Source organism: Filicampus tigris, chromosome 8, assembly GCF_054856515.1.
Source record: "Filicampus tigris isolate MCC_2025a chromosome 8, RoL_Ftig_1.0, whole genome shotgun sequence".
NCBI classification, from domain to species: Eukaryota; Metazoa; Chordata; class Actinopteri; order Syngnathiformes; family Syngnathidae; genus Filicampus; species Filicampus tigris.
Genome location: NC_141224.1, coordinates 6,377,120 through 6,399,968, shown reverse-complemented (window position 1 = coordinate 6,399,968; position 22,849 = coordinate 6,377,120). Strand labels below are relative to the sequence as shown.

The following is a 22,849-nucleotide window of genomic DNA, read 5'->3' as shown; positions in this document are numbered from 1 at the left end:
TTCCAAGCTACCAAAAACTCCTCCCCCGGTCCTAATTTAAAGACCTTACCACACGACATCAGCAAAAGCCTCGCACATTAAGCAAGCGCAACGATTACACCAAGAGCAAATAGAAATGCTTCTGGAGTCTTTGATCTTTGCTCTGATTCTGATTCCCATCTCAGGTATTGCTGTAACTGTTGCACCTTGTAAGCGTCACTTTTTGCTTTTTTTGATGATTTCGCTTGCTTGATGCAGAGGCTCGCCATGAGGTACAAGAGGTGTTTGCTGGGGTCAACTCGCAGGTTCTTCTGCCCTGTGACTGCAGCACTTTTTCATCACTCACCATCACCTGGACCAAGGATAGCCAAGGGTAAGACCACGCAATTGTTTTTATTATTTGGCTCATTGATTGCATGAAGAGTGAAATCCACCCATGATATGTGAAAAAAACAAAAAACGTTTATATGTATGCTCTAAACATATTTAAATGCATTAAAACAATAGCACTTATTGCAAAACTTTTAGCACCTCAGTCTCTCACTTTCGACAAATCGAAGACTATTGTATAACATCACTTTCAGGGTAACAAAAAGAAGACTGGCTTGCAAACTTCTCCCCATAACAGGCACCATGTGCTAGCTTCAAGCTTTTTATGAGTCACTCCCAGTTGAAGTTTATATCAAAGCTGACATAAAAATAATAATGAGGTCTACTGGAAGGCATGTAGTGTATTTAAGTGTGAGAAAAAGAAGGAAGAGAGAGAAGTAGAGGGTAGACACCTGCGATTACACATTTGGCGCCAAGAAAATGTCAATGGTTTTAGGGTGTTTTGACATCACTGAATCCGAAAATGACATTGCTTTTTCCAAACTGACTCTATTTTTGCTGGAGAAAAGTACGAATAATATGCTTTCGTTATAACTTTGATAAGGCTGTATCTGTCTTTTCAAGCATGTCCATTCAGTATTCTTTCTTTCTTTTTATGCGATATGAAAGACAGCAGCCGTTACTGCAAATCGTGTTTCGTGTGAAAATCAAGCAAAAATTCAGAAAATTAGGCAATATCAGCAGTAAACAACAGATTTTTACCATGCAAAATGAGGTGACTACAAACACTACTTTTATACTTAGTAACAATTAAAGTACATTTTGAAAACTGTCAAAGCACATTCATTATCATTCAATTAATTCTCAAAAATATTAATCTAAAAAACTAGAGACAATTAAAAGGAACTGATGTCATTTTTGGTCCCAGCAGCCCAAAATTACCTAGAAACTATTCAAATATCTTTGACTCTCGAAAAAAACAAATGTTATATGTGTTGACGCTCCGTGTGTAAAAGTAGCAGTTCTTTAAAGAGGGGAAATCAACCCAAACATATTTTTTTCAAGAATATGTTCCCAGCAGGCCCACTAGATAAAACACGGCATTCTGATAAATGTTGTGTTTGTGGCAGAAGAGTTAATCCAACCGTGTTTAGTCACCTCCGGGGGCGGCCATTTTGTCACTTCTGTCGACTGAAAACGACATCACAGCTGCTCACGACCAATCACGTCCCAGCTTCGGAAAACAGATCAGCCGTGATTGGTCGTTACCTGAGGCCTGAGCAATTGTGATGTCATTTTCAGTCAAAGACAGTTAGTGACAAAATGGCCGCCCCCAGAGATGACTAAAAACGGCTGGATTAACTCTCATGCCACAAACACAATATTTATCAGAATGCCTTGTTTCAACTAGTGGGCCTGCATAGAACATATTCTTGAAAATTATTTTCCATAACATCTATGCTAATTCCCACGAGCTCCACAAGTTAGCATTAAGCTAACAGACTTTGGTTCGATTAAATAATATAGTTTAGATGAACATTTTGCTGTTTAGATATGCAGTGGTGGCTTGACGCGCAAGTGACCTGACCCGGGGTTCATTGTTGACCCCTTCATTCCCCTTAAATCTTAATTCTTACCAAGACACGATTGTATGCTACCATCTACGGGGAAGGCACGTTTCTTTTCCCACTACACAAAACAAGCGCCATAAATTCCCGCTTGGATGAATTCGATGTGAAAGAAATCTATGAAACACTTTTAGGGCAAACGGTAAGCGGTGACAATTGTCCATCCGCAGCACCGTGTGGAGACAGGAGATCAGCGGATTGCAGTTTTGGGGGTCCAGGTGGCTGCAGAGAGGTCAGCGGCGCGTGAGCTGCCCCCGCTGCCAACTGGGAGGAGGCGACTGCGGCCTGCGAATCAGCAACGTCAGGGAGCAGGACGGCGGCCGGTACGCTTGCAAGTTTCAGAGCGGACGACACTTCATCACGCGCTCGCTCGTGCTGAGAGTCATTCAAGGTGACGGCTGGGATGTTTGTCAACGTCAAATAAATGAAACTGTAGGTTCTCAAGAACACGTTGTTTAGTATATAGATAGCAAGCTACTTTTCATACACAACGTCTGCTAGCTTGCTATTTCTGTTCTCCTCAAACCCGCCTTAACTTCCATCAAGACTCGCGAGAGTCAAGAGTGCATGCTTCGGGGACCATCGTCATTTCCACACATTACAACGGGCAGTCACGTTTGTACACTTTTCTTACAGTTATAATGTTAAGTGAAGAAATAATAGCTCAATAAAACATAGAATGAAGGTCAATTCTATGCACTAGCTCGTAAACTGGTGACTTTCAGTTGCAATGTTATGTTTTATTTTGACAGACAGTACAAATCTTTTATAATTATTTGAATCATCTCAATTACAAATGACATTGAAATATTTTGGGATCTGAAAGAATGCAGAAAAAAAAAATGACAAGGCAAGTTTATGTAGTCACGTTAATATTGCGGTTGAATCAATGCTCTGCTCAAAAACGCATATTAGAAAGGGGGAGGAAAAATATTTGCTGAGGTAATCACAATCACGCTAATGGTTAGGTTACAATTATAGGCTAAGTTTCAAAAACTAAAATAACTGCCACATTAGTGCTAATGTTAAAAAAAAAATGAAATTATAAAAATGTGAACAATTGTAACAACTGAAATACTAAATTAGAAAGATTTTAAGAGCTTCTTCTTGTATACGCTACAAGTTTCAATAAATGATAAATAATTAAACAAATATTAAGTAAAAAAAAAAAAACATTACTAATAATTTTGCAGCTATTTAAAAAATATATGTCACAAATCTCATCTTAAACATCTTAAAGATGCAACATAATACAATAACAATAAGAAGAAATATAATAAAAACTAAAAGGTGTACAATCTTAGTCTCTAATATTTTTGTTTAAAAATGTATATTAAAAAGGAGAAGCAATACATACAAGTAAAAACAAATGAGACAATCAAAACAATAACGTGTACAATCTTTCAATCTGACCATGAATAATGTTGTTGGTTTTTTTTTTTCCTTGACAGTATCTTTCTCGCCAGTGGCCCCGGTGGCGGGGGTCCACGTTTCAATCAACTGCCGTGTGACACCCGGGCCTCCAGATGCCGCAGTGCAGTGGAGATTGAACAACGGCTCCTTTGCGCCTTTGGGTGGGGCGAGCCCGCCGACCCCTCGATGGAGCTTGCGGGAGAAGGCGAGCGTGCGCTTGGCGGGAGAGTGGACGTGCGTGGTGGCCAGCGGAGGCGCACATGGCCAAGCCTCTGCCGCTTTAACTGTGAGAGGTGAGATGCTGAACCATTGAGGATTGTTTATGCTATTCGCAGGAGATGGGGTTTAGGGTTAGGGGTTCATTTTAGGCCAGCTGCAATCAGAGAAAAATGGGAAGCAATTTATGCGCCCCACGCCATTCAAAAAAAGAAGAAACATTCTAAAACAGACTTCAAGCAGTCAGCCGCATTTTTTGTCTACTGCTTTCAACCCCAAAAATTTGAGTGACAAAAGCTAATTGGTAGCAAAGAACCTCACAGAAAGCAATTCTTCAAGTAGCCATTTGAAGCTGTTTAATGCCACACCAGTTGAGGTTTATAATGAACCTCAACATAAAACGAAGTGAATTACAGTTTGTATTTAACCAAAACACATAACTTATATGAAAGCTAGCTATCTTAATGCTAACACACGATGCAAAATGCCACGGAAAAGCTAACAAAACTAGCATCGATGCTGCGGTATAGTTAACTCATTCAATGGCAGCCATTTTTAAGAAAAGACAACTCCTTGAGTGCCAGTCATATTAGAACCTTTTGACAGATTTTTCAAGGCCCACAAAAAATTGGGTCCTACGATCCCCCCTCATTGCAAAGATTACATTCCAGACCATTCCACAATGAGTGCAAAAGAGCTTTTTGTGACAAAATTATCAAGCAGAGCAATGAATTTGATGCTAATATTTTTGCTTTGCTAACATCTGAACAGTAGTTTCATTTTATAAAGGAGCTAAAACCACGACGAGCAATGGCTTTTAATAGCAAAATAATATAAAAGCCAACTCACCAGATTGCTCAGCTGTCGCACCTCTACAAACGACTACAACACACAAGGTTTTGCCCTATTATCACTCTTCTCAAGATCGGTATTCACGGTGGGATCAAAAAATGTAAAATATGTTCAAACTTGTTCATGGCATTCCAAATTTGGTTCAAATTTGGATTCCCCAAAAAAATAAGTGAAAACATTTTTGGGCACTGTAATGTAGCACATTGAAGTGCAACTCAAGGCAAGTATTTTACAAAACAGGTGAGCTGCGACGTTTGCAATGTGAGCCCGAAGGCGATTTAACGTCAATTTCAGTTGACAGCAGAAGGCGATATAAGGCCAAAATGGCAGCCACTTGTGTTGGATGAAAATGGATGCTTAAAGGGGAAGTCAACGCAAACATTTTTTTCAAGAATATGTTCCATGCAAGCCCAATAGTTGAAAGAGGGCATTCCGATAAATACTGCGTTTGTGGAATAAGTGTTAATCCACTCGTTTTTAGCCATCTGTGGGGGTGGCCATTTTGTCTTCTGTCGACTGAAAATGACATCATAACTGCTCAAAACGACCAATCACGGCTCAGATTCAGAAAACAGGTCTGCCGCGATTGGTCGTTGTGAGCAGTTGCGATGTCATTTTCGGTCGACAGAAGACAAAATGGCCGCCCCCACAGATGGCTAAAAACGAGTGCATTTTGCTGCTTAATTCATATTCCACAAACGCAAAATTAATCAGAATGCCGTGTTTCAACTAGTGGGGCCTGCTGGGAACATATTCTTGAAACAAATATGTTTGGGTTGACTTCCGCTTTCATTCTTAATGTGAATGATACGTTGTTGTTTTTTTTTCCCCCCCAAGTGTATTCTTGAATGGTAAACACATAAAAGATTCTGTTTTGGGTTCAAATTTGCCTCCCGTTACAGGAATCGTCCACCCATCCCGAGATGACACAAAGGTTTACGCGGCTGTGGGCTCTGCAGCCACCCTCCCCTGCGTCTTCTCCCGCGGCTTAAACCTCTCTCAGCCCACCTGGCAGAAACTCAAACCCGGCTCTCTCTCGAAACCTGCTTCCGAATCCCTTCCTCCCTCCTCCTCTTCCTCGCCTGCTTCTCAACCTACTTGGGACCAGTCGGCCCATTTAAAAGACACTGCCCTCGAGGACGAGGGAACGTACAAATGCGCCGGCGTAGTCGAAGGACGCAGCCTGTCTCGGAGAGTGCGGCTGGTTGTGGCTAAAAGTGAGTCGCGTCAACATCCCTCTGCTCGCCTTCCGAGATGAATCCCGTCTAATCCACGTGCGCGTCCACAGTTGACCGCAGCGTCACGCGGAAGAAAACGCTCACGCTCACCTGTCAGTTGACGGACACGAGCGAGGTCACCCGCTACCAGTGGGTCCGCGTTATCAATGACCTCAGCGGCAAACGGCGGGTGAAATCCATCCAGGAGGGGAAGAGTCTTCATGTGAGCGCCGCGTCCCGTGAGGACGCCGGCGAATGGGCGTGTCGCTTTTACGGAGCGCGAGGACTACTGGGCAACGTAACGCAAGGCGTGACTCCTCATTTGGGTAACTTATTGAATTAATTGAATTGATCTTTTTGTATATATATTCGCGCCATGCAATTGGTTCCAGTTCACCCATCACATTTGATTTGATTCCTTTCAAATCGCAGATCATCTGAGTGGCTCAGCAGGTGTGTCACACACCGCCTCAGTTGCGCTCGGTGTCAGCGCTCTGCTGCTTCTTCTGCTTCTGATTCTGGCTCAGACGTACAAGAACCACCAAAGGGTAAGAAACGTAAAAAATAACCGTAGACAAGAATTGGCATTTTTTCAGATTTTAACGGATGGCAAAGTGATTTTCTCTGCAATCATGTACGATATATTTTGCTTGCCCGACAAAATTGACTATTAATCATCTGAATATCATTAACTAACCTAAAGTGACATTTTTGATCATTTACCACAGAATCCGCTGGTTAAAAACGATGCTCATTTCCCATACCTATGATTAAGGTCTTTCAAAGTATTTTGAAAATCACTTTTTCGAAAATGTTCTTACAATGTATGCATTTTTGGTGCTTTTAGTAAGCTATTTTTGATTTTTTTACTTTGCTTTTAAATATCTTTAATTTTATATAGACTAAAAAAATGAGTGTAATTCACAGTAGTAGACACACCAAGATGGCTGACATGCCGTGCTGAATACTGGCGATATTTCACCATAAAAGTTTAATCACAATTTCAAAGCGCTGTTTATAGTTTGTGTGTTTCAATGAATGCATAAATACAATATTGTTATCATATTAACGAAAGTCTCATTCCAGCGACATTGTGTTTCTGCTTTTCTCCCGCTCAGCGAAAAAGACATTTTCAGTACACCACGCTGGAGTCACTTCTCCACGCGAAGTCCAACGAGCGTGAGGCAAGAGAACGAAGTCAAGCGCAAAAGGGGAAGCCTCTTCAAACCTGAGCTACTCAGGTGTAAAACAGCCGACTAGCACTGTAGCAGTTTTCTTGTACTTACGTTTAAGACTTTTTTTTTTTGTACATTATTGCCCGCTTACTGTTCATCAATGTTTGCATTTCTGAATAAAGACAATAACAGATGCTTTTCAGTGTGACTTGGTCTTAATTTATTACACAATAAAAATCTTAGATTGTTTTGGAAATAGTGGTACAAAAATACGGTAATACACCAATAAAATTAAAACAACAGCTGAATTCTATTTACACAATGACAGCACATGCACTTTATATATTACCTACACAAATAAGTTATAAGAATTGAATTCATACCCAACACAGAACTTTGTGTGATTTTCCTCCTAAAAGTAAAGCTAAAGTAAAAACTGGTGCTCGTGACGTCAGACGTGTTGTTGTCGTGAATGTTTGCGCGAGAAGCAGTCTGGTTCACACCTGACTGCAAAAGTTGTCTTCCTGCTCGGAAAGATCCCAGAATGTCAAAGACTGGCTGATGTCCTCCAGGACTCCTTCGGCTCCCGGATGTGCGCAATCCACAAGCAGCTCCTCATCGTCGTCGTTGATGCACCAGCCGGGCCAGTCCACGTTGATGCCGGTTGGAAGGAAAGGACTGAATAAAATGACAGACACACACAGGAAATGGCTTCTTGTGGTAATATTTTTGGACATAAGCGAAGGCTGAAGTGAAGGCCTTAACACAATAAAGGATTTCAAAAGTGGGGTTTCAAACTATGTTTAGGGTTTCAAAGGAAGGTGTCAAAATAGGGCTTGGGTTTCAAAATTGTGTTTCAAACTAGGCTTAAGGTTTTAAAGTAGGGTTTCATAGGGTTAAGGTTTCAAAATCGGGTTTCAAACTAGGCTTGAGCTTCCAAGGAGTGTTTCAAATTCGGATTAAGGTTCAAAGTAGGGTTTCAAACTAGGGTTAGGGTTTTAAAGTTGGGTTTCAAAATAGGTTTTCAAATTAGGGTTAAGGTTTTAAAGTAGGGTTTCAAACTAGGGTTAGGGTTTCAAACTAGGGTTAGGGTTTCCAAAGTTGGGTTTCAATGTAAAGTTAGCATTTTAAAATAGGGTTTCTAACTAGGGTCTCTAACTAGGGTTAGGGTTTCAAATTAGGGTTAGCGTTTCAAAATTGTGTTTCAAACTAGGGTTGAGGTTTCAAAGTAGGGTTTCAAAGGGTTAAAGTTTCAAAATCGGGTTTCAAACTAGGCTTGAGGTTCCAAGGAAGGTTTCAAATTAGGTTTAAGGTTTCAAAGTAGGGTTTCAAACTAGGGTTAGGGTTTTAAAGTTGGGTTTCAAAGTAGGGTTTCAAATTAGGGCCAGGGTTTCAAAATCAGGATTCAAACTAAGCTCAGGGCTTCAAAATAGGGTTTCAAATTAGGATTAAGGATTCAAAGTAGGGTTTCAAACTAGGGTTAGGGTTTCAAAGTAGGGTTTCAAACTAAGGTTGGGGTTTCCAAAGTTGGGTTTCAATGTAAAGTTAGCATTTTAAAATAGGGTTTCTAACTAGGGTCTCTAACTAGGGTTAGGGTTTCAAATTAGAGTTAGGGTTTCAAATTAGAGTTAGGGTTTCAAAATTGTGTTTCAAATTAGGGTTAAGGTTTCAAAATAGGGTTTCATAGAGTTAAGGTTTCAAAATCAGGTTTCAAACTAAGCTTAGGGCTTCAAAATAGGGTTTCAAATTAGGGTTAAGGATTCAAAGTAGGGTTTCAAACTAGGGTTAGGGTTTCAAACTAGGGCTAGGGTTTCAAAGTAGGGTTTCAAACTAAGGTTGGGGTTTCCAAAGTTGGGTTTCAATGTAAAGTTAGCATTTTAAAATAGGGTTTCTAACTAGGGTCTCTAGGGTTAGGGTTTCAAATTAGGGTTAGGGTTTCAAAATTGTGTTTCAAACTAGGGTTAAGGTTTCAAAGTAGGGTTTCATAGGGTTAAGGTTTCAAAGTAGGGTTTCAAACTAGGCTTAGGGCTTCAAAATAGGGTTTCAAATTAGGGTTAAGGATTCAAAGTAGGAATTCAAACTAGGGTTAGGGTTTCAAACTATGGCTAGGGTTTCAAAGTAGGGTTTCAAACTAAGGTTGGGGTTTCCAAAGTTGGGTTTCAATGTAAAGTTAGCATTTTAAAATAGGGTTTCTAACTAGGGTCTCTAACTAGGGTTAGGGTTTCAAATTAGGGTTTGGATTTCAAAATTGTGTTTCAAACTAGGGTTAGGGTTTCAAAGTAGGGTTTCAAACTAAGGTTGGGGTTTCCAAAGTTGGGTTTCAATGTAAAGTTAGCATTTTAAAATAGGGTTTCTAACTAAGGTTAGGGTTTCAAATTTGGGCCAGGGTTTCAAAATCAGGATCCAAACTAAGCTTAGGGCTTCAAAATAGTGTTTCAAATTAGGGTTAAGGATTCAAAGTAGGGTTTCAAACTAGGGTTAGGGTTTCAAACTAGGGTTAGTGTTTCAAAGTAGGGTTTCAATGTAAAGTTAGCATTTTAAAATAGGGTTTCTAAGTAGGGTCTCTAACTAGGGTTAGGGTTTCAAATTAGGGTTAGGGTTTCAAAATCGTGTTTCAAACTAGGGTTAAGGTTTCAAAATAGGGTTTCAAACTAGGCTTGAGGTTCCAAGAAGGGTTTCAAATTAGGATTAAGGTTTTAAAGTAGGGTTTCAAACCAGGGTTAGGGTTTTAAAGTTGGGTTTCAAAGTAGGGCCAGGGTTTCAAAATCAGGATTCAAACTAGGCTTAGGGCTTCAAAATAGGGTTTCTAATTAGGGCCAGGGTTTCAAAATCAGGATTCAAACTAAGCTTTGGGCTTCAAAATAGGGTTTCAAATTAGGGTTAAGGTTTCAAAGTAGGGTTTCAAACTAAGGTTAGGGTTTCAAACTAGGGTTAAGGTTATAAGTAGGGTTTCAAACTAGGGTTAGAGTTTCAAAGTAGGGTTTCAAACTAGGGTTAGGGTTTCAAACTAGGGTTAAGCTTATAAGTAGGGTTTCAAACTAGGGTTAGAGTTTCAAAGTAGGGTTTCAAACTAAGGTTGGGGTTTCCAAAGTTGGGTTTCAATGCAATGTTAGCATTTCAAAATAGGGTTTCTAACTAGGGTCTCTAACTAGGGTTAGGGTTTCAAATTAGGTTTTCAAACTAAGGTTAAGATTTCAAATTAGGTTTTTAAACTTGGCTAAGGATTTCAAAGTAGAGTTTCAATTTAGTGTTAGTGTTTTAAATTAGGTTTTCAACTAGGGTTAGGGTTTTAAACTAGGGTTAAGCTCTATAAAGTAGGGTTTTAAACCAGGGTTGAGGTTTCAAAGTAGGATTTCAAATGAGGGTTAGGGTTTCAAAGTAGGGTTTTAGCAGTATTAGTTTTAAATTAGGGTGAAGGCTGGAGGCCTTCACACGTTATTCCTATTTTTCATTCCTTACATTTGTTTTTACACGCATCTCCTTCCAAGTAATTCATCCGATTGGCATCATTCCGATTTCATCATATTCCCAAAATTGCCGCCATGTGGGCTTGTATTTTCCTCCTTCCAAATATTCACGATCCCCCCCCAGAATTCAACACTTTTCACACAAAAATTCCCCATTCATTTTTCAATCCTGTTCCTCGAGGTCCTGCCTGTTTACCCATCTCTCCCTGCTGCGACACATCTGATTCAAATGAGCAGATAAGATTGAAGACCCAAGCCCTATGGGTAGTCTACCATTCTTTCCAATGGCACATTCAAGGGTTAAAACTATCGATACTGATGACTTGAAGCTTCCAAGAAATGGGTTACCAGGTCATCAATATCATTATCAATAAGGTTTGTGAAAAAGAAGAAGCCTCTTATGGTCAAGAGGTGCCCCTCACCCGTCCAGCCTGTCGTTCCCGTCGCCATCCACCAGCTGCTCCCTCCATCCTTGACTCACTGTGAGGACTCGGTGCCTCTGCAGCTGAACCTCCTCCTCCCACTCCGTGTCTCTGTCGCCGTCACTCGCGGAGTGTGACGGCGACGTGGACGTCAAAGGAGACGCAGGAGGCTTCAAACGGGCCTGGTGCGAAACTTTGTCGCCCTTTGCCATTTCCAAGTCCCTCGCCCGACCTTTGGCTCTCAGCAGAAGATTCTCCAGAGACGTGGAGGAAGCAGACATGCCGGGGGAGCCGTCCGGAAAGTGAAACCTCCGCTCCTCTTGACTAGATATGTTCGGAATGGACGCACTCCTCTGGTTTTTCGGTCGGGGATTTTTATTCTGAAGGTTAATAGCCATCAGTTCAGATTCAGAAAAGATCTCGGCGTCCGGAGACCTTCTGGGGTCGTTATTCCAAAAAGTCCCCCGGGCGGGCTTTAGAGCGCTCAGCTTCAGCACGATGTGAGGATTGGAGCTCTTCGGATTCACGCTGCAGTCAGAGTCCGAGTTGGAGGAAGAGTTGTTGGCTGGTGACCACGCCGGCACCGCCTGAGCCGAGGAGCCCTGGTGGCCATTGTCCATCCTCCTCTTTCGTAACATGGGAGATTTGAAAGTTCTTGGGAAGCCTTTGGTCTCCGGATGTGAAACCGTGCCTCCGAAGGGTATAGAATTGTGTTTTTTCCCCGCGGAATGATTAACAGATTTTGAATTCACTATCCTGGTGTCTGCGGGTAACACGGTCCCCCTCTTGGTCGGTCGTGTTTGGCCAGGAACCTGTGACGAGTTCCGTACATCTGTTGGGTAGTCAACATCCGGGTAGCCGCCCGGCACCAGAGTATTCGGTCTGATGTTGATGTGTCGCAACGGGTCAACGACGTCCATATTGGCAACAGGTTGGTCGGTAGCTTTCCAGGCGTTTGTTGAAGACTGCTTGAGTTTCTCCTTTGAATGGATCACACTTTCATCTCCTTCTCTCCAGCAATAGTCTTTGAATGCAAATCTCTGAGGCAATACTTCAAAGTGATTGCTGGGAGTTTTTGACCCGTATTTAGATGCATGGGCACCATTTAACAACTGAAGGACCGTACGTTTGCGGACTGCGTGGTCCACAAAAACCTCCTCTTCTGAGATAAGCGCACGTGCCTCGTCAACCGCGGCGGATCCTTCGTTTACCTCCAATTGTCTACTCTGGGCCTCCCTCATGGTCCTCAGCGTCACCTGGCAACAAGATGCGGATGAGATGGGCAACAATTAGTCAATACGTCATTTGGGCCAACAAAGTCAAGAGTCTGGAGACTAGAGAAATGATTTTCAAAATGCCTGAGCCAATGGACTTGAGCAGAGCTGCAGCCGCTTGAGCGAAATGGTGGGAACATTTATTTTGAAAACCTGTTAGGCTGACTTCATACAAAGCGAAGATCCTCACCAGTGATGGGACATTGTGATTATCCGGGAATGTTGTAGAAGTGATGATGTGAAACTATAAACAGTGGCAGGTGTTTACAGAAGTAATGTTGCATATTGATATTTGTGTTTGCGAATTATTATGAGGAATAATTAACATGCTCAGCTTTCGTGTAAATGAAAATTCTGAAGTGTGTATCTAACGGGTAGCCCTTCCCATAATCGGCACCCAAGAAGTAGCTCTCGGTTTCAGAAAGGTTGGTGACCCCTGTACCGAGCTCAGTTGCCGCTGCCCGTTTGAAGCGCAGCAATGGCGAGGCACTGTTGATTAATTGTTTGATGTCAAATGACTTGGTCTACCTTTGCCTGGTGAATGGCGGATACCCAAGTGGAGCAACTTTCCGAGGTGCTGGCCGTAAATATGTAGACGTTGACAGGACACCAAAGCTCCCCCACCTCCACCAGAAGAAATGAACCTGCGAGAGGGGGGGGGGTGTCTCAGCGTTTTGTGGCTCCATGTCTTGCTCGTGATTTGATTGTCTTGAGAATGGCCCGACTCACAGTTATCCTTCAGTGCAATGCAGTACATTCTGTCCAGGGCCAGTGGAGGCCGAACCACCTTCAGTCGCTCCGCTTTCTTTTGTACTTTGCTCATGAGAAGCACATCGGAGAACAGGAGAGCCACCACCTCCAGCTGATTCGTGGCGAGACATGAGGATGTTGTTTTAAAAAAAAAAAAAAAAAAAAAAGCAGTTGTGGGAAGTGATGAAGTACAAATTCTTGTACCGATTACTCAGCAGATGACAACACAATGTAAAACAAAGAATCAGGGGCTCACCTTGCTGTCTTTCCTGCCACGGATCTTCAGGTTCTCTTCCAGGAGCAGCTTGCGGACGACGCCATGACCGACCCCAGGGATGGGGCACGTCAGGTCGAACTGGCAGATATCGCGAACGTGCTGCACAGGGAGTGTTGGATGTGAGTATCTTTGCCATTCAACAGACTACATTGGAACTCCTTCACATTTAACAGAAATTTTCCGATCAACGCCTATCTATCTATCTATCTATCTATCTAGCTATCTAGCTAGCTAGCTATCTATTTAGCTGGCTAGCTAGCTAGCTAGCTAGCTATCTGTCTATCTGTCTGTCAGTCGGTCGGTGCGTTAAAAACTCAAACAGGGCCCCAATACATTTGTCTAGATTGACAACATGTTGAACTGTTTTTATTTTTCACAGTAATAGCTTTTTTTTATGGTTAAAATGCTACTGTGTCCCTGTACAGATATTACAGATTTCATGATGTCAACAGTTTTAGATTGGAATTCAGTTTTGGGTGATGTGCCCTTGTGGTATAATCTAGGATTTTTTTTTTTTTTTTTTTTTTTTTCACAAAAATCCAATTTCTGGTTTTAATCAATTTTCCCTCTTCTTATAGAAACGGCAAATTGAGATTTTCTTGATCTGATCTTGATCAGAAGGATCAGAAGGTACACCAAGGTGGACTCATCTCTATTTGCAGCCACTTTGTTCGCGTAAGAAGTGCACTTCAGCAGCGATGCAATTCAAACTACAGAAGTCGCTAAACCAGACCAATGAGCTTGACTTAAATTAATCACTGAGCCCTACTTAAATATTTTCTATGAACACGATTTCCTATGTTTACAACTTTCCACCCGGTTATTCATTTTCGGCGATTTTACCTTGTCAATTTCCTCATTTATCCCCTGCATCTTGTATCCATCCAGCCTCTGAGCGGAGATGCAGAGCGCCAGCTCCTCGTCTTTCAGCCTCAGGTAGTCATTGATGCTCAACAGAAACGTGTTCACGCTGGATAACTGAAAGAGATTTTCACACTTTGGAGGCCGATTTCTCACGCTTGAACGGGTGGGTGTTGACTTTCCTCACCATGCTGCGCAGACTGCGCTGCACGCGAGGTTCCTGGGTGGTCTTGAGCACCGCCTTGAGAAGGAGGGTGTATTTGGTGATCCTCTGGTGGGGTTTGGCCTGCATGTCCCCGAGGCGCATCCGTGTGCACAGCGGGTGGGTCTCCACCCACTGCATACGAGCACAACGAGGGATTACTACGGGGCTCCTAATTGCATTTCGGTGGAGTACGCTTAGCAAAGTGAAAATGTGGCTGATGACAGAGTCTGAAAGCTTGCGCAAAAACCACAGGACGAGTTTGCACTAAAAATAATGGAGGTGTAATATGACAAACCATAGAACGCTGGCACGAAGTCAACAAATCTCGTTTTGATTATGGGTGACATTTTAATCTAGAACAAGGAAAACATCTTGTGTTTTTTGTTTTTTATGTATCTATCTATCTATCTATCTATCTATCTATCTTGTGAAATTAGCAAAGCAAGCCGACCTGCACATATGTGAGGAAATGTGGGTTGCTCTCCATTTGTTGGCGTGCAAACTCAAAGCTGTTTTCCTCCTCTGCACAGTAATGGCAGTATGGTGAGAAGCGTTCACGGAACTGCAAACAAAGAAATTTGACTGCATGTCATATTTTCCATTCAGAGTCCAGCTTCATGAATAACAATACTGCAAAACGTTCTTTTGTTTCAGTAATTTCATTGAAAAAGTGAGTCATTGCCTAAAAATTCATTTAACAAAGGAAAATACTTCTCAGAAGATATGTAAACACAATTCTTCTTCGTTATTATTTTGTACTTTGTTGTCATGCACAACAGTGCTATTTTTCTCTATTCAAAAAAAACAACAACATAATCAACCAAAATGGAGATACAATATGGAAAGTGAACGCTTACCTGGAGGCAGCCTGCTTTTAACCCCATTGGGTTAAAAGGTTTGCCAGTCAACCGGACTTCTTGTAACATGGGATAAATCACTTCCTCCCAGAAGAGCTGGTGTGCGCTGAGGATGGCGGGAAGGTTGGAGAAAAGCCGCTCGGGGGTCACCTGATAGCACACCAAGTCAACGCAAATGCAGTATAAATTCATATGCAGTACATATTTATAGCTCCTACCCGGAAAGTAATGCTACAACATGAATTGTGGATTTGTTTTGACCTAAAAAAAAAAAATTAAATAATTTAAAAGAAAAAAAAAAAATATATATATATATATATATATATATATATGCATTTCAAGGTCTGCAATTTTTTGTTTTACTCAGAATATATAACAAAGTTAAATCAATGCTTCTACCAGTCTACTATTTATGTATATACACAAGTATCTGCACTTGTACTTCAGTACAGAGAGTGAGTACTTCTGCAACCTCTGCCTGTGTGCGAGTGACATTTTCCACCTTCTCAGTGGAAACATGTTGTTTAATGTTTTGCACAGCAGAATGTTTCCATTGCGATTCGGCACACGTTCTGCCATCACCCGTCAATATGGGGCAATGAGGCGAGGGGGTGGGGGGTGGGGGGGGTGACGTGGCTGAACTGACCTCCTGGAGGAAGCCGCGAAGGTGCAGGTTGACCAGAGCGGCGATAACCAACTGCAAGAAGCACCGACGAGAGCTATCACCGCAATTTGCATTTCGACACCAAACAGTGGGCGGCGTCTTACGTCTTTGATGATAATAAGTCTGTTGATGTAGTTGAGTTCGGTGTGCACAAACTCCCACATGGCTTCCTGCTGGTGCCTTTGCATCCGAGACATGATCTGGCGAGAGATGAAAATAAAGTGAGTGAAATTCACAAAACCAGCTTGAAAGTTGTTTTATTTAATTTTTTAAGGTAAAGGTATTGAAAGCAGATTCTTATTTGTAACAGGGTTAGGGTTAATCGTAAGGCTCTGAGGTCTGTAGTCTTGGGTCAATTAGTGGATTCCAAAGATCAAACACATATGGTGCATCAGCATTTAGCTGTTATGCTGCATGAAAATGGAATAAGTCGTCAACAGAACAGAAGTCATCCAGATCCAGGTTAAAAACTCTGCTTTCCCCCCTTATCTATGATTAAAGTCTATTAAAGCAGCAAATCAATTGATCCAAAATGTTGTTTTTGCACTGTATGTTCTTTTTGTGATTTGAGTAAGCTACTTTTAATTTTTTTCATTTGATTTTAAATCAAATCAAATCAATCAAATCAAAGAGAATGTCAAGATGTAATCTGGTTTTTAGAAAATGTAATTAGTGTACATAATATATTATTTGTATGTTGGATGTGTGTGGAATCAGGTTGTCAGGTTTGGATTATAGTCATATTTTTTCTCTCTAAATTTTGGTCCTGGACTTTAGAGGTTCTATTGTATTTTCAAATGAACGACTTTTGTCGGTGTTCTTACAGAGTGCGAGTTGACGATATCTGTCCAGTTCCTCTCCAGCGTGCTTCCTCGGCTCTCCTCCCTCCATCTCCACTTCAGGCTGATGGGCACAGCGAAGGTCTCCAGCTCCTGCTTCAACACATCCAGCTGACTCCTCTCCTAAGAGAAATAAACGCTCAAGCTGTAAATGGGTGACTTCAGCATCAGAGTGTTGTCGTTTCATTGTTTTGTGTCACAAGCACAGCGCATGATATTGAATGTGATTGGTTAATTCTGAACATAGCCACGCCCCTAGTTTTTTAACTAACTGTAAACGTAACCTAGTGCAACTCTTGTTTACTGTAATGAAGTACCTATAACTGTAACTAAGTAACTTTAGCCAAGTAATGGCACTAACTACGAAAATGTAACTACCGGTAAGTATAACCAAATAACTAAAGCAAAGAACAGTAAGCAAAAGGAAAGGCCTGCTACAACATCTAAATTTTATCGAGGGTCTTCAAATGGTGGCTCCCATTTAACGGCAGTTTGGCTGATTGGTTAATATGTAACTTATGGAGCCCATAAGATGACATGGAAAGTAAAAAAAAAACCCTCGCAATGAAACAATTGTTAAGTAACTGAAACTAAGTAACTAAAGCAAAGTATAAGGGGAAAAATGAAAAGCCCGCGACAACGTCAAAACTTTATTGAGACGCTTTAAATCAGCGGCGTCAAACTCGTTTTTTTTTGCTGTCATTATCCCCGTTGATTTTGACTTCCCCTCTCGAAAATCTAATTTTTTTTTTTTTTTCTCAATTGAGTTGTACAGGTTTGGTGGTGGGAAAAGTTTTGAAATGAATTTATGTTGTGGTCTCGTGTTTTTACATCACAAAAACCTGGCATTTGAACAGGGGTGTGTTGACTTTTTATATCCACTGTATTTATTTATTTATTTTTACCGACGGCGCGTCGCGTTGAAGCACACACAAGACAAGACGATACCTCAGCTGTTAGGTTCTTGTCAGACACTCCCTGGTTGAGGAAAACTTGTTTGAGTGAAGCTCTGGGTTTGGCTGCTGTTGACGCTCCCTTAGACGTGGTTGAATAGTTGCTCACAACTTTCTGTCTTGTCCGCATCTGGAACAAAATGAACAGCAATGAGACTGTTAATGTTAATACTGTAATTGGATTATTAAGTATGTAATAAAGTGGCGAACTGTAGAGCTAGCCAAAGTAGAAAAAAAACAGGAAACTCTTTAAATGATTAATGCAGTCAACAAACGCGACGACAAAATTGAAGTTATAAAATCAGAATTACATGCACTGTGGAACAAAACGTTGGTTGAACTTTCAAGCTTTAAGTCGGGCAATTCAACAAAATATTTTAAGTTTTGCTCATGTGAAATTTGGCTTTCCCGCATTTTCAACCAAAAAAATACGAGTTTACAACACAAATTGTCACTCGTATTGTGCCCCAAGATGTAACTAAAAATGACTAAAATCTAAAATTGCTTTGGAGCAAACAACTTGCTTGCCATAAATGTCAATAATTTATATTTTAAAGTTGTTCCAGCTTCAATTTAATTGTATTAGCCGCAAAAATACAAGTTGTGTTTTTTTTGTTTTTTTTTTACAGTGTGGTTATTGTTACTTTTTTTTAAGACTAAAGAGCAAAATTAAGTTAAAAATAATTGGAAAAAAATAAATGAATGCTAAAACATGGCTAGCAAATAATAGAGAAATAAATAAATACATGTGTTTCCAAATATATACATGATATATATTTTTAATTATTAGTATTATTATCATCATGATAGTACAGTGATAGTGTTGATGGTGTTAGTAGTGGTGGCACTACTATATTATATCTATTATTAGTTTCTTGTACATTTGTGTTTATTCATTCTTTGTAAATAAATAATAAATAAGTGTTAATACTTTATGAACATTTATCATGTTTTTTGTACAAAATGTATATGAAGTGTGTGTTTTGAAAAGAAAATATATAAGTATTGTTAAAAAATACAAAGTAATGAAATTTGCTTTCATTAATTATATTATCATTATTAGTAGTAATTGTAGTAGTAGTAGTAGGAGGAGGAAGAGGAGGAGGAGGAGGAGTTACTAGTACTGCTCGTACTAGTAATAATACTAGTAGCTTAGATGGTATTAATAGTAGTGTCAGCACTAATATTAAATGGTAATTCTATATTTATTTAAATTTGTTTTAAATGAATCCTAAGTATGTAAAGTGAAAAGAGTTAATATATGAACATTTAAAAAAAACATTCTTAAAAACGTACTTAAAAAAAAATGAACATGCGGGGAATGATGCTGTAAAGCAAGGATTTACCCTAAATTAAAAAAAAATAAAAATAAATGTCTTCTTATGTGTGGTTTGAAAAGCTTTCTGGAAACAAATAGTCAGATCATTGTGCACTTGCCTGGTGGCCACACGAGTAGAACTTGGCCTTGTGTGGTAACACCTTGTGGTAAAAGTTGAGGTCTGCCAGGGTCTCCATGTGGACTTGGGACTCACTGAGGTCCATGCGTCCGGCGTCACGTGACTGCGCCGAGGCTGTCTCCATTGCTGACGGGGGTCTCCTCAGGGGATCATGTGATGTTTCGAGGGGGCAGGCCCGGGACTGGGTGGCTCATTGCCAGTTCAGCTGAATAAGGGGAAAGCGAAACAGTTATCACGGTGCATTTGGGGGACCTGACAGACGGCAGAAATTGGCCCAGGTAACGTAATTATAATTACTTAGAAAAGAGGAACATGCTAATATGTTAATTACTGTTGATAATGTCATGTTGTGTTCATGTCCGGAACTTTTATTTCTTGTGTTGCTACTACTGCAAGTTTGGAGTCAGGGACATGAACTGCAAATCAACTGGGCATGTCCACCTGCTAATGCTAATGCTGATGCTCTCATGTTCGAAGTTAGACTGACATTAAAAGGACACTAGAAGACTTTTTTTTCAAGAATGTTCAATGCAAGCAAGAATGTTCAATGCAAGCCCACTAGTTGATTCTGATAAATATTGCATTTGTGGAATAAGAGTTAATCCACCCGTTTTTAGCCATATCTGGGGGTGTCCATTTTGTCTTCTGTCGACTGAAAATGACATCACAACTGCTCACATCAGATTCAGAAAATCAGATTCAGAAAACAGGTCAGCCGTGATTGGTCATTGTGAGCAGTTGTGATGTCATTTTCAGTCGACAGAAGACAAAATGGCCGCCCCCAGAGATGGCTAAAAACAAGTGCAACTTGCTTCTTAATTTATATTCCACAAACGCAAAATTAATCAGAATTCCGTGTTTGAACTGCATAGAACATATTGTTGAAAAAAATGTTTGGGTGGATTTCCACTTTAAAGAAACTCCTTTGTGGATTACCTGACATTTCACATTTTCATGGCAAGCGGCCAACGAGGTATTGATTTGCTGTACTTTCCGTTTACTTTGCCGGCGTCTCATTTGTACTGTTTTATTGCTTTGTAAATGTAGTTCTCAAGGCGTGTGATACCACGTACGGCAGAAAGCAATAAACGCCCGTTCTGAAGAACCGCCTGCTGTCAGTGTTGTGCAGAGAGCTACACAGTATGAAAATGCTTTTTTTTTTTTTTTTTTAAATAACTGTGTGGAAGAATCACTGCCTAAGTACAGTACACCGTATAAATGTTCACATGCAGTGATTTACAATAATATCAAATGTACTGTACTACTGCGTATTGTTGGTCATGATGGTGGTACAACTATTTTATAGGTGGAACTTTGTGTCAAAAGTTAAAAAAATAACAACGCTGCTTCCACTGTAGTTTGTCTTGGCGATAAGGCATCCTAAATATTAGACACACCTCTGAATATAACGCAGGGCACAGGTGCACCTAATGTTACGGCCGGCGAATCTATTCATCCGATAAGTGACGTGTTACCCGGAGACGAAAAAAAACAAAACTAATGCCAGGAGCTGAAACCAGCAAGCGCCTACTTACACAGATGTGAATTTGTATGTAGTGTGCTGGAATTTCATTTCCATCAATGAGACATGTCTTTCTTTATCCTTCAGTAAGATATAAGCAGAGTGCAAATCATTATCAAGTGGAACACCTTTTACGCCGCAAGCTTCCTGGTTTCATGCCCGCCTTACGCAGTGAGCCAGCAAATGATTAACACGAATCCAACCCAGTGACACTTTGAAGTCAGCCACCTTCTTATGTGACAACAACCTAAGAAGAAAGCAAGAAAAACAAACGTTACCTGAGCGCGATTGAATCCATGTGGTGTCCAGCGGTCATCTTGTGTTTTACTGGCTTTCGCCCGGCTCGGCTGGGTCCGTCCCACTGTCCCTCCTTCACCTGTGCGCCTTTCACCTGCGCCTAATTCTGCCCTCTCGTAACTGGCCCGACGGGAACGACTGGATTGTGGCGGCCTACAAATCTCAGATTCAATGTCGCACATGGAAAGCGTTGACGGATTGTCGTACAACGACAAGGGCGTCTTGTCGAAAAACGAGAGGAAATTGTTTTGTGTCTGTGTGTGTTGTGCATTGCATAACAGCAGTCGCTGGAAGAGCGTTTGGCTAATGTACATTTAACTGATTATTCAGGTATGCACTTAAAGCGGAAGTCAACCCAAATATATTTTTCAAAAATATGTTCCCAGGAGGCCCAATAGTTGAAACGGCATTCTGATTAATTTTGCGTTTGTGGAATAGAAGTTAAGCAGCAAAATGCACTCGTTTTAGCCATCTCCGGGGGCGGCCATTTTGTCTTCTGTCGACTGAAAATGACATCACAACTACTCACAATGACCAATCACGGCTCAGATTCAGAAAACAGGTCAGCTGTGATTGGATTCTCCACTGGTAAATTGCAGGCATCTAGTAAAAAGTTTAATGTATTCAGATTTTTTGGGGGTACAATATGGAGGTGTATCAAGTTTCCACATGTACACTCTAAAAACAGTTGGGTTAAAAATAAAACAATTTGGGGTAAAAAATGGACCGATCCAAAACTTGGGTCAATTTTACCCAACTTTCTTGGTTGTTTTTGCAGAAAACAGCCCCCAAAAATTGGTATTTTTGTAAAAAACAACCCCAAAAAGGAGCTGTTTTGTACAAAACAATGCAAGAAAGTGGGTCAAATTGACCCAATTTGTGTATTAGTCCATTTTTGACCCAAAATTGTGTTACTTTTAACCCAACTGTTTATAGAGTGTAACATATTAGCCAAAATGTGCTCTAGTCGCTAGTTTACTCTGTAAAGAAAAACAGCGCAGCTCAGCTTTTGGCTCACGGGCGTCATAGTTAGCAATATGCTATTGGCGGTAAAGTCAATTTAATTTGAAACAGCGTTTAAAAATATACTGTTCATGTTTTTGCAAAGGGAACTTTTAAACAAACAAAAATGCGTGGTTGTGTCACTGCTTTCAGCAACAGATATTTAAGACAGATTATAACAATACTCACTGGCACATTTTCTTTATCCTCTGAAAAAAACAGCTAATATTATTATAGTTTACTGATAAAGGTATTCTTCATCGCTTGGTGATGACTGTATTATACTGCAAGTCGAGCGCACTCGAAGAAACCACAATTAATTCATCACGATGCACAAATTTGTTACATTCTATTGAATTATGTGACTAGTTTTTATAAACTATCATAAGGTCTTATTTTTCTTATTAAAAAAACATTACAACAATTTTTGTTGGGTTTTTGGAGGATGGTACTGATTGCTAGCATTTCCAACCAGATTGAAATCATGGCGTCATATAAGGTGAGGAAAAACACAGAGAGCAGCGACATGGACGAATGAGGACCGGGAAGCATTAGCAACGACCGCAACAGATATGGAGAGATAAGCTATTCCCCATCCATGACCTTACGTACGAGAAGTTATAACCAAACAGATACAAGTATGGTGTATATTTTTCTCGGTTATCATACTTTTTTTTTTTTAACAGTGTAGGAAAGACCTCAGAATTAGGCTTCAAACGTAAAAACAAACAAAGAAAACAGTCATTATATATCATTATGCAAACAGGGCGTGAAAGGTCATTAGTGAGGTCATGCAAAACGTCAACTGTGGAACCGCACCACAAACGAGTACGAATGAGGCAAGGTGGCAAAGTAAAAAAAAAAGTATGATCACCTCTAACGAGAAAAAAAATATATCTATGTATCACTAACCCTCGTGAGCATAAGCGGTTCAGATAATGGATGAATGGAACACATTTTAATTTGAGCAATAACATTAGGACGCCTCTAGAGGGCAGCGTCACCCTGCAAACACTATCTCTTTCCCTCTCAGTTTAAAAAAAACAAAAACAAAAAAACTTTCTTTTAGTTTTTTGGCACCCTAGCTCTGAGCACTGTAAATTTGCATGTTACTACATGCTATCAAAGTTAAGGAAATAATGAGCAACATGCGTCACGGCCTGAGCAAACCGCACACAATTACAACTTCGAC

General features: G+C 40.6%; 2 protein-coding genes across 3 annotated transcripts; one reads left to right on the top strand and one right to left on the bottom strand.

Annotated features, from left to right (window-relative positions):
- Positions 1-78: 78 nt before the first annotated feature.
- lag3 (lymphocyte activating 3) lies at positions 79-7,005 on the top strand. Its single transcript, XM_086038966.1, has 8 exons — positions 79-164; positions 238-352; positions 2,108-2,328; positions 3,389-3,643; positions 5,321-5,635; positions 5,707-5,961; positions 6,068-6,183; positions 6,754-7,005. Exons 1-8 carry the CDS (start codon positions 116-118, stop codon positions 6,865-6,867), a joined length of 1,440 nt encoding a protein of 479 aa, XP_085895092.1. The 5' UTR covers positions 79-115; the 3' UTR covers positions 6,868-7,005.
- Position 7,006: 1 nt separating this feature from the next.
- On the bottom strand, positions 7,007-21,126 carry plekhg6 (pleckstrin homology and RhoGEF domain containing G6). Of its 2 annotated transcripts, none has more exons than XM_086038964.1 (15): positions 20,637-21,126; positions 18,817-19,041; positions 17,375-17,509; positions 16,412-16,549; positions 15,692-15,787; positions 15,570-15,620; positions 14,924-15,073; positions 14,518-14,628; positions 14,049-14,198; positions 13,844-13,978; positions 12,980-13,099; positions 12,703-12,835; positions 12,502-12,617; positions 10,700-11,955; positions 7,007-7,488 (listed from the first exon to the last, which is right to left on the bottom strand). In XM_086038964.1, exons 2-15 carry the CDS (start codon positions 18,958-18,960, stop codon positions 7,308-7,310), a joined length of 2,916 nt encoding a protein of 971 aa, XP_085895090.1. In that variant the 5' UTR covers positions 18,961-19,041; positions 20,637-21,126; the 3' UTR covers positions 7,007-7,307. The 2 variants fall into 2 exon arrangements, with proteins under 2 accessions (XP_085895090.1, XP_085895091.1); XM_086038965.1 differs by lacking the exon at positions 20,637-21,126 and adding an exon at positions 20,372-20,425.
- Between the last annotated feature and the right edge of the window lie 1,723 nt (positions 21,127-22,849).